Source organism: Octopus bimaculoides, chromosome 10, assembly GCF_046866305.1.
Source record: "Octopus bimaculoides isolate indiv1 chromosome 10, ASM4686630v1, whole genome shotgun sequence".
Taxonomy (NCBI): Eukaryota; Metazoa; Mollusca; class Cephalopoda; order Octopoda; family Octopodidae; genus Octopus; species Octopus bimaculoides.
This window is the reverse complement of record NC_142937.1, coordinates 31591342-31603514: the sequence shown is the minus strand read 5'-3', so window position 1 is coordinate 31603514 and position 12173 is coordinate 31591342. Positions and strand designations below refer to the sequence as shown.

General features: G+C 35.3%; 1 protein-coding gene across 8 annotated transcripts in view; it reads right to left on the bottom strand.

Annotated features, from left to right (window-relative positions):
* The window catches only part of LOC106873961 (adhesion G protein-coupled receptor G4), a 110759-nt gene that overhangs the window by 57412 nt on the left and 41174 nt on the right, over positions 1-12173 (bottom strand). For all 8 annotated transcript variants that reach the window (XM_089358506.1, XM_089358509.1, XM_089358507.1 and 5 more), the window contains 2 exons: positions 8675-8746; positions 1794-1865 (listed from right to left, as the gene is read on the bottom strand). In XM_089358506.1, the coding sequence (XP_089214632.1) occupies positions 1794-1865; positions 8675-8746 (144 nt within the window). The remainder of the gene's footprint in view (positions 1-1793; positions 1866-8674; positions 8747-12173) is intronic.

The following is a 12173-nucleotide window of genomic DNA, read 5'->3' as shown; positions in this document are numbered from 1 at the left end:
TTTTCTAACTGTTTTTTAATATGATATATATGTGTATATATATATATATATATATATATATATACACACACACATACTAGAAGAGATACCTGATATTGCTTGGGATTAAAATAGAATAGTTTTTTATTGTTTTATTTGTTTCGGTCATATGACTGTAGCCATGCTGGAGCACCACCTTTAATCGAAGAAATCGACCCCAAGATTTATTTCTTTTAAGCCTAGTACTTATTCTATTGATGTGTTCTGCCAAACAACTAAATTACAGGGACGTAAACACAGAGACATTGGTTGTCAAGCAATGGTGGAGGTACAAACACACACACACACACACACACACACACACACACACACACACATACACGCACACACACACACACAATACATAGACACATATATGATTTAATATATGCAGGATTTAAATGTAAACAGTTATTAGTTTCATGGCGCTGAAAATACATTGGTTAGACAAGTTTGTATAGCCTACCATATATTCTTTTCAGCCTCAAAATACAATATAGCTGCTCTTTGGGGGTGGGGGGAAAGAGGAAGAACAAGAAGAAAATGAGTGGAAAAAAGTAAAACAAAAAGTGAAATGAAAGAAAGGAAAAAGAAACATAGACAGAAAGGAGATATGAACTGCAGCCCTTTGACCAATTAGAGCTCTACCAACCTAATGAATTGTAGACCTGAAATTTTCACTAAATTAAGACACTGGACATTGCCTATTACTGAAATGGAAAAGCACCACCCTGCCTAGATTAGGTATGATGTCTCACAAACTTTACACACACATATTATATACATACATGTATGTATGTATGTATGTATGTATGTATGTATGTATGTGTGCGTATATATATATATATGTATATATATATATATATATATGTATGTATACATATGTATATATATATGTATATATATATATATATATATATATATATATATATATATATATATATATATGCATATATATGCAAAAGGTTGAAAAGTAACACATGAGTTAGTATGTATAAAGAAAATTAGACAAGCTAAAAAATGCTAAAATAATTTTATCATGAAATACATTTTGTACTGGTTTCTGGAATTTTGACTTTTTCAACTGTGTGAAACAAGAAAAACAATTAATAGGATAGTGTCCTTTTTTTCTCTCTCTTTTTTTTGTGAAGGTAGGTAGTATGTAGTAGCAGATGCAAAGAAATAATGTTTATGGGTGAAATAATAGTAGATGATGCCCCCCAATATTCAAATAAGTAATTCTGAAGACAGTGACATATAGTAACAATAGTAATAGCAATAGTGATATACCATAGACACCTATATAATGTACATATAGATTAAATTAGTTAATGAGGAGAGAGAAACAACACACTATGCTTCCTTCAAATATTTGAGAGAAACTTTGGATAGTGTAGCCTTAAATATACAATTATACATGAGTGGCTTGTTTGGAAAGTCTTTGATCATAGACTTACTTCAGCTATTGTGTGTGTGTGTGTGTGTGTGTGTGTGTATGTGCATGCACATGTACCATGTGTGCGAACGTATGTGTATGTGTATATTTGTGTGTGTGTGTGCGTGTGTGTGTGTGCGTGTGCGATTGAATGTGTGTGTATGTATGTGTTTCCATTATTTTGTTTGTTGTTGCTTATTCATTAATCAGTGCTAACAGAGTATACCTACTATCAAAGGCTTTCTAGACACACAGAGAGGCAAAAAATGAGAAAGAAAGGGAAACTTTTAATTTTTAGAAACCTAAATGAAATAATATCAACAAGTTTGACGCAACTTACAGGGACTTTAAATTGTTAAGATTTCTGAATTTTCCTGTTACAGTTACTGAGATTTTGTTATAATATAGATATCTGAAACAAGAAAGAGAAATTATAAGAAATTGTATAGAGTGGGTATGAGACAAAATATTAAATGTGGCTATATGTCATATCAAAAGTGAAAGAATAAAAGTAAAACAATATTATACTGCTGAAAAAAAAAATTGAAAGGGTTGTATGGGGGTGGGGAGAGCTACAGAACCTATATGGGCAAGAGCTAAAATCTAACACCCCTAGAACCTACTCCTAGTAATTAAAATCCTTCATGCCAAATTTGGTACTGATTGATACAGCAACTTCGCTGTGCAGAGAGGAAACACACACACAGTGAACTTTATACATATATATATATATATATATATATATATATATATATATATATATATATATATATATATATGGGCTTCTTTACGATGGGCTTCTTTCAGTTTCTTATTTCTTTATTGCCCACAAGGGGCTAAACACAGAGGGGACAAACAAGGACAGACAAAGAGATTAAGTCGATTACATCGACCCCAGTGCGCAACTGGTACTTAATTTATCGACCCCGAAAGGATGAAAGGCTAAGTCGACCTCGGCGGAATTTGAACTCAGAATGGCAGACGAAATACCACTAATCATTTCGCCCGGCGTGCTAACGTTTCTGCCAGCTCGCCGCCTTTCAGTTTCTGTCTATCAAATCCCTTCAGAAGGGTTTGGTCAGCCTGAGGCTATAGTAGAAGACACTTGCCCAAAGTGCCACACAGTGGGACTGAACCCGGAACCATGTCGTTGGGAAGCAAGCTACTTACCATACAACTACTCCTGCACCTATACATATATATATATATATATATATATATATATATATATATATATATATATATATATATATATGTATATATATATATATATATATATATATATATATATATATATATATATATATATATATATATATATATATATATATATATATGTATATATATATGGGAGAATGTACGAAAAAAAACAACAACAGACGAGGACAGGTGGTGTAAACAACAAAAGGATGTATTAGTTTGATGCTCGGGAATACAGAAAGTCTTTAACATTTCGAGCTATGCTCTTCAACAGAAAGAATATGGAGAAAACAAGGAGAAAAACACGGAGAAAAAACATTGAATGGTGTTTGGTCAACGATTAATCATGGCGTCATATATATATGTGGTGGTTGTCTACTCCTTAAACAGAGTTTGACCACCTCCTGCACCTACACCTTAGCCCTTTCATGGCGTCTGATGTGGCTTTTTAAACCAGACAGTGTTTTGAAAAAACACCCACACAGATTGCACCTCTGATTTGCACTACCAATACCTGCAAGTAAGTTCTGCTCATTGTGGATCCTAACATGTCTTTTAAGACCCCCTTTGGATTTGCAAACCCTCTGGCACACACCACATTCAAACGTGTGCACAGACATATAATCAGAATAGCTGGGTGAGGTTTGTTTTCCATGGGTTCGCAGGTGAGATTTGAGGCCAGCCAAGGACAGACATGGTCTGTCACAGACTGTGCACACAAAAAGGTCCTTGTCATTCACCTTCTCAGTCTTCACCTTTTTCCTTAAATGTCTCTTGAGCCCTGCTTGCATCAACCTGGCCTCTTCAAATATATGTATGTACATACATACATACATATATATATATATATGTACATACAGACATACATACATACATATATATATATATATATATATATATATATATATATATATATACACACACATACATATATTCTTTTACTTGTTTCAGTCATTTGACTGCAGCTATGCTGGATCACCACCTTTAGTTGAGCAAATCGACCCCAGGACGTATTCTTTGCAAGCTTAGTACTTATTCTATTGGAGCCTTTTGCCAAACTGCTAAGTTACGAGGATGTAAACACACCAGCATCATAGTCAAGCGATGTTAGGCGACAAACACAGACACACAAACACACACACATATATATATATATATATATTTATATCATCATCATCATCATCATCATCATTTAACGTCCGCTTTCCATGCTAGCATGGGTTGGACGATTTGACTGAGGACTGGTGAAACCGGATGGCAACACCAGGCTCCAATCTAATTTGGCAGAGTTTCTACAGCTGGATGCCCTTCCTAACGCCAACCACTCAGAGAGTGTAGTGGGTGCTTTTACGTGTCCCCCGCACAAGCCAGTCCAGGGGCACTGGCAACGATCTCACTCGAAAATCCTACGGGAGCCAGTCAGGCGGTACTGGCAACGGCCCGATCAAGCGATGTTAGGTGACAAACACAGACACACAAGCATACACACACACACACACACACACACACGCACACATATATATATATTTATATATATACATATATACAACGGGCTTCTTTTTTAGTTTCCGTCTATGAAATCCACTCACAAAACTTTGGTCGGCCTGAGGCTATAGAAGAAGACACTTGCCCAAGGTGCCATGCGGAGAGACTGAACCCGGAACCATGTGGTTGGTAAGCAAGCTACTTACCACACAACCATATAAAGAAGGTGAGGACCGAAATCCTTCAAAGGGATGTCAAACATCCAAGTTTGCTTGTACAGTCCAAGTAAAGAATATATATAAAAATATATATTTAGTATTTGCAAAAACAGTAAATGAAGTATAAGGAAAGGAAAAAAATTGTAACTGATTAGAACTACCAGTGAGGTCATTCTTTTTCTTTTTTCAAATATATATATATATATATATATAATCATAAATATATAGGGATTGACAGTAACCTGCTTCTCCAACATACTGAGAATTCAGAAATAGCAGTCAAAGAACTACTGATTTCAAAACTACAAATTATTACTCCAGATTGATAGCGATATTTCTGATACACACAGAACAAAAAACAATAGAGAAGAGTAAAAAACACTTGCCTTTAGTTAATTTAGTACAATTGTTTCACAGTTAAGAGTACATAATACTCTATTCTGATCTTCAGCTAAATATTCTAATAAATTTGTTAATGTCTAAATAACTCACGTTAATTTTGACCATGTGAACATCAATACCACGTGAAGAAGACGTTAAGAAATTTATCGGCCAGTAAGTTCAAAATCTCTCGCCCTAATGAATTTCAATTCAGTGTGTATCAGAAATAGTCCCGTTTAGGAAAGAGACTCGTACGAATTCCTGCGGTATAACTATCCACCTTGGAGTTATTATTAAAATATAGATATGCAGGGCAGGGAATCATCAATTAGTAATAAAATTAATAATTAACAATTCTGCCGGGTAGCTCAGCATGAAAAAAACCTTCTTCGGTAAAATTTATAATCATAAATATATAGGGATCGACAGTAACCTGCTTCTCCAACATACTGAGAATTCAGAAATAGCAGTCAAAGAACTACTGATTTCAAAACTACAAATTATTACTCCAGATTGATAGCGATATTTCTGATACACACAGAACAAAAAACAATAGAGAAGAGTAAAAAACACTTGCCTTTAGTTAATTTAGTACAATTGTTTCACAGTTAAGAGTACATAATACTCTATTCTGATCTTCAGCTAAATATTCTAATAAATTTGTTAATGTCTAAATAACTCACGTTAATTTTGACCATGTGAACATCAATACCACGTGAAGAAGACGTTAAGAAATTTATCGGCCAGTAAGTTCAAAATCTCTCGCCCTAATGAATTTCAATTCAGTGTGTATCATGTTCACATGGTCAAAATTAACGTGAGTTATTTAGACATTAACAAATTTATTAGAATATTTAGCTGAAGATCAGAATAGAGTATTATGTACTCTTAACTGTGAAACAATTGTACTAAATTAACTAAAGGCAAGTGTTTTTTACTCTTCTCTATTGTTTTTTGTTCTGTGTGTATCAGAAATATCGCTATCAATCTGGAGTAATAATTTGTAGTTTTGAAATCAGTAGTTCTTTGACTGCTATTTCTGAATTCTCAGTATGTTGGAGAAGCAGGTTACTGTCAATCCCTATATATTTATGATTATAAATTTTACCGAAGAAGGTTTTTTTCTTGCTGAGCTACCCGGCAGAATTGTTAATTATTAATTTTATTACTAATTGATGATTCCCTGCCCTGCATATCTATATATATATATATATATATATATATATATATATATATATATATATATATATATATATATATATATATATATATATATATAAATATATATATACTAGCTGAATTACCCAGTGATACCCAGAAAAGCAAGGGTTATTTCTAGTTCCCATTCTCATTACACTGTTTCATATCCTATCCCATTCCCTGTTCAGCTCCTGTTTTAGTTCCCATCTTTATGCCCAACCTGTCATTTATGGTAATAGTTTATTGCTAAAAATAGATATTAGAAACTCTTTGTTTGTTTAGTGGGCAAATAAGGAATGTCCCTATATTATTTTAACAAATGAATATGCATCTGAGTAAAATAAGTTAGAAAAAGAGATAGATTTACAAATACATTGGCAAATAGTCTGCGTATTGTAGCTGGCATCGTCATGTGTTGTAGCTTATTGTAGCTGATCTGTAAACGTGCTACAGCCTACCGCCCTAGATTTTTATTGAATTCCAATTCACCTATAATTCAACTGGACTGGATGTTAAGAACAAATAAATAACAAAATCGGATTTAATGTGGAAAATTATTTCAATATACCAGATTTGAAAATTTTAAAATCTCACAATATGTGACAGCAACAGGGAAGACCCTACAAAAGTAGAGAGACAGACAGTCACACACATACACACACACACACACACACACACACACACACACATATTTACAAACGTGCACACAGGTAATCACAAGTTTAAAATGGTGTATAGTAGACATATGTATGTATGTGTGTGTCTGTGTGTGAGTGTTTCTTTGCAATGGATAGCAGAAAAGTCACCTATCCCCTCTCTCCTTAAAGCTACATATTCCTCACACCCACTTTCTTCTGTGTGTGTGTTGTAGCTATGTATCTACGAAAGCATGTATGCAGTGTCACATGTATATGACACCTTTATTAACATTACCCTCCCATCCTCACTGCTGTTCTCGCCTTTACTGATGTAAGTCACACTCTCTGTTACTACCTCAGACTTATACTTTTTGCAACTTTCTAATTTTATCATATAATTCGTCCAATGCCCTGATGGGGGTCACATTATAGACTTTTATTCAACCGGATGTTAGTGTAACATGTATGCAAAGTTTCATGAATATTGGCACTAAGACAGACATTTATATAAACATATATATATATATATATATATATATATATATATATATATATATATATATATTGTCCTTTGCTGCTATTTCTATTCCCTTGACCAACTCTTTGACCGCTCCTGGTTATAAGACTATAAAACACATGGCTTTCGTCTCCAACCTCCTTTCCTGCTATTTGACACTATCATATCACAACACAAAATGTCCAGCCACTAAGCAAAGAAATTCTCTCATTTTTTAATCATTCATCATTTCTCTTCATTTATTTAACTTGTATTACTAACATGCTAAATGATCCTTAAATTAACTTTATAATCTTAATGCAAAGCTAGCCTGTTCTTACATTTCTTTTTTGTGATGAGCCCACCCTTTTCCACTCCTGCAACCAGAAATCTCGCCACCAATACCAGGAATCCCGCTACCAATACCGGAAATCCTGCCACCACCAACACTGGAAATGCTACCACCAATACCTTGAAATCCCACCACCAATACTGGAAATTCCACCACCAATACCGAAAATCATGTAACCAATACCAGAAATCTCTTTTCTTATACCAGAAGTTCCTTCTCTCATACCGGAAATCCCTTGGACCCGGTCCACAGACATTGCTTTGTGCTGGGTGGGAGTGCTAAACTCCCCTGTTAGAAAATATAAGGACACAAATATTGTGTCGTATAGCCAGCTGGAAACGATATTTCCTGGGGCTAAACAACAGTAACACTTGTCCCAACCAGGACTGCCACATTATGTTGGCAAATAATCTTTACTTTATATATATGTATATATATATTCAGGCAATAATAGAGGAACTTAAGTCAGGCTGGCACTGAAAGCTCCTCTGTTCTGATAACCTTGTTCTTATAGCTGAATCACTACCACAACTAGAGAAAAAGTTTTCTGTGTGAAAGTAAGGGCTGGAATCAAAGGGTCTTAAAGTTAGTTTAGCAAAAACCAAACTTTTAGTACATAGAAGAGCAGACAAATCACAAATCCTTTCAGACATGCTCAATATGTAGAAAAGGCTTAGGTAGAAACTCTATAAAATGTACCCAGTGCTATCTATGGACACATAAGTGAAACAGCAATATCAGAGGTAGGTTAAAAAAAGAAAATAACCCTTTGCTGGTGGCAGATGCACAGGTACAATCAACACTAGAAATATACGGAAAATAGACTCCATCAAATGCCAGTGGGGATACCTAGAAGTAGTTGGTAGCTTTCGTTATCTAGGTGACTGAGTCAGTTTGGAGGTGGGTGTTTTGAGAGTGTAGCTGCTAGAATAAGTTGGGTAAAGTTCAAAGAGCTTCTACATTTGTTGGCAACAAAGGGCCTCTCCAAACTGTCTAATCCATGCCAGTATGGAAAGCAGACATTAAATGATGGTGGTGATGATGATAATGCTGCTGCTGCTGCTGATGATGATGATGATGATGATACAGAGAGGGAGACAGATAGACAGACAGAGAAAGACAGACTGACAAACAGATAAGCAGGCAGGCAGACAGGTTGGGAGTGAATCAGATAAAGAGTGTGAGATGGCAATATTTGATATTTAGAAATATAGCCATCAAAGAAATGTTAACAATTTTGATCCAACTTACAAATTCTCTAGCTTTGTAAGGCCTTTGAATGTAGCCTCATTAAACAAGGTGATATTATTATATTTCATTGTTCTGCAAATGAAAGAAAATGTAAAATATTCAAGGTAAACATGTTAAAAAACAATAAACTGTAATAAGAAATAAAAAATCAGGGATATTAATAATACCAGTTGGCGAATCCTGATGTTTAACAATGAAAATATCTTTCATATGTGTTTATTAACGAGTGTCTTGTGAAACACAGTTGTAAAACTTACATTCTATTTTTTCTTGCATTTTGATTTTATGTTTTTCTATGTTCAATAATTCAACATTTTAAATACAGGTTATTTAACAAATCCTGTTTTATAGAAACGATACATATTAGGGAGATGTGAGAGATGGCAGGTTATATGATATACAAAATTATTCTTTGCTTTTCTGATGTTAGTTTCTCATGTGTTATGTTGATGAGAAATAAAATTTGAGTTGTAGGTGATATCCCCAGGTGCTGTAGGTATCATTGTGTCAAATATCTGCTGCACTAAACTATTTGTGTCTCATTTTGTAGTGTGATGGATGTAAAGAGATAAGTCTAGGATTGAATCTGGAGATGAGAAAAAGGACAAGCATATTTGTTGAGTCATTATAATTGTTAACGATATAGGTAGATGCACTCTCCTGTCTTTGAAAATAACTTTTTCTCTACCCTTTCCCTTCCGGTCATTCAGGTTTGGCTGAAAATGGTTTGCTGGCAATTTGATTGGGAAATCCCATAAGGAATCAGTTTATTGGTTATTTCCACTCATTGACTGTTTTTTTTTTAAGTTGCATTAGAGAAATTCATGTAGATAAGATGAAAATAATTCATCCGATGTCCCAAATTGCCACCAAAGTTTTCTTTTCAATCTCATCCACAAGTTTTCTATATTATGTGTATGAATTCCATTGTCGTTTGGATCTACAAAGTGGTCCCCATGCACAGTAACTTCGTGGGTGTATGTACATCCTCCCAAGTTTGTGATGTTGGCATAGGATGCCCACCTGTCACTGATTATGTGGGTTCCTGGCAAAATCCACCGCTGTATCAATTCCAACAGTGTCCGCTCTATTCAGTCGGGCACTTCTACAAGAAAACACTTCCCTGAGTCTCTTTCAACACCTCCAAAAACCCAGTGACCAGGTATCCACAGCCTACGGTGGTACTTTCGATGAAAGAACTTGCTTTCATCTATTTCCACCACCAGTGGCTGTCCATTATTGTCAACACCGCCAATTTCCACGGGGTTTTGCCAAAGCCATTCATCACACACTTTGCAGCAGAAATTGCTCCAATCTACCACGCTAGTGTGGCTAAGAGAACACTCATCTACAATGTGTTTTTGCATTATATCTTTGCACCAGCAGTAGATAAGCAACACCAGATTGTAGAGTGGAATATGGCTCCTTTCAAAGAATGAACTGTAACGAACAGATTTCTTTTTTTACAGTGTTTCCAGTACCATTCTTTCCCATCAAAATAAGGGGCCTGACCCTTCCAGGTTAACTCTAACCCTAAACCCTAATCCTAACCCTTAAATCCTAACCTTGACCCTAAAACCCTAACCCTAATACCCTAGTGGAAATCGTGCGGGTGTTAATCTGAAAAATTACCAAACCCTTTTTGTGGTCCGAAAAACGGATTGGGGTGTGGTGGAAGCCTTGGAAATTTTACCTATTTATATTGTGTAATTCACTGACAAATTGTTACATACCACTTTGTTTCATTGTTGTTAAATAAATGGATTGTCAATAAACTTTTTCTTCAGCGTGAAATATAAACAAAACTCTTTCGCTCCCAAAGTAGTGTGTGTGTGTGTGTGTGTGTGTGTGTGTGCGTGTGCACGCGCATGTGTGTATGTGTGTGAGAGTGAGAGGGGGAAGAAAGATGGACGATTTAAAATAAATAAATGTTTTAAAATAAATATATTTTAATTGTTGTGTGAGACAGTATATATATAATCTCATTATAAAATATAGTGTCTTTCAAAAACATCCTATATTTGAAACTATATCTCATGCTTAAGAAAAAAAAAAGCATTTTACATTTTCCTTTTTCATGAATGCTGACACACTGTCTTCCTTACTCCCCTCTCTCACTTTTTCTTTCCTTAGACGCTTTCTGTCTCTCTCTCCCACTTTTTCTTTACTTTTTTTTGTTAGACACTGGCAAACAATCTGTATCTCTCCCTCACTCGCCCACTCACACACACACTCACACACACACATATTTCACCACAATTTCTCTCTCTCCTTCACACGAATACATACACTTTGACTTCGCCATGTTAGCAAACTTCAAAATTGGTAAAAGTCATGGTTGAAAATCGATTTTTACAGCTATACGCAGGTGCCTCTGAGAGAAGAAGTTGACGAAAATGCAGATAGGGTCATGATGAATGTCCTCCTAAGATTGGAGAGACATGCGTGCTAATTTGTGGACATGCATAAATTACATTCACGTACAACACACACATCCTGCCTTTTATATATATATATATATATATATAGACACACACACACACACAAAGGGACATACACAATTAGTTACATACATTTACAGGTATACACATATATATCATCATATGCACACAATATATCATCACACATAGATATTTTTTCACTTATGCATGCACACACACGTGCACATGCACACACATATATAAGTATATGTGTGTGGTGTGTGTGTGTGTGTGTGTGTGTGTGTGTGTGCGTGTTTATACATACAAGGAGGTGCTGAAACGTTCTTGGCTCTAAAGATATTGTAAGAGATCTGGCTGGAGGCCAAACCTTCTGAGTCCTTTTACAGGGCTTAGGAAAACTGAAGGACTGCTGCAATAATTGTGTGAATCCGAGAGGGGAATATGTTGAATATAACTAATTAACTAATATAACTAATTAACTAAGAATTAACTAATCCTCCTGGAGTTTCTATTATCCAAATTGAAGTTCTATTCAACACCCCCTCATGCACACACACACACACACATATATATATATGTATCCATATATGTATGTGTGCATATCTATCCTTCTAACTTAGTAGTTAACTTGTTATAACCACATATATATTGAAATATTTCCATCTCAATAGTTAACCATGTACCTCCTCTATAGCAAAACACCTATTTCTGCCTCTCTATTTCTCTGTTACACGCTAACCTTTCATCATTTGATACTGGATCACCTCATCTAATGCCTCCTGTGTTGTGGCAGGACACCTGCTTCTGTCCCTTGTGTCTCTTTATCACATTCTAACCTTTCATCCTCTGATGCAAGATCCCCTCCTTAAATGCCCCTGCCCCTCTCATAATTCTTTCTCTTGCGAGCTACTTGGTTACCCTGCTACTACTGGTGCCATGTTAACAGAATACAGTCCACACTGTAATGTGGTTGATATTTGGAAGGGCATTCAGCTGCGAAAATCATGCCAAATCTAACCTCATACTTCTCCTGATCTTCACTCATCTTAGACTGAAGT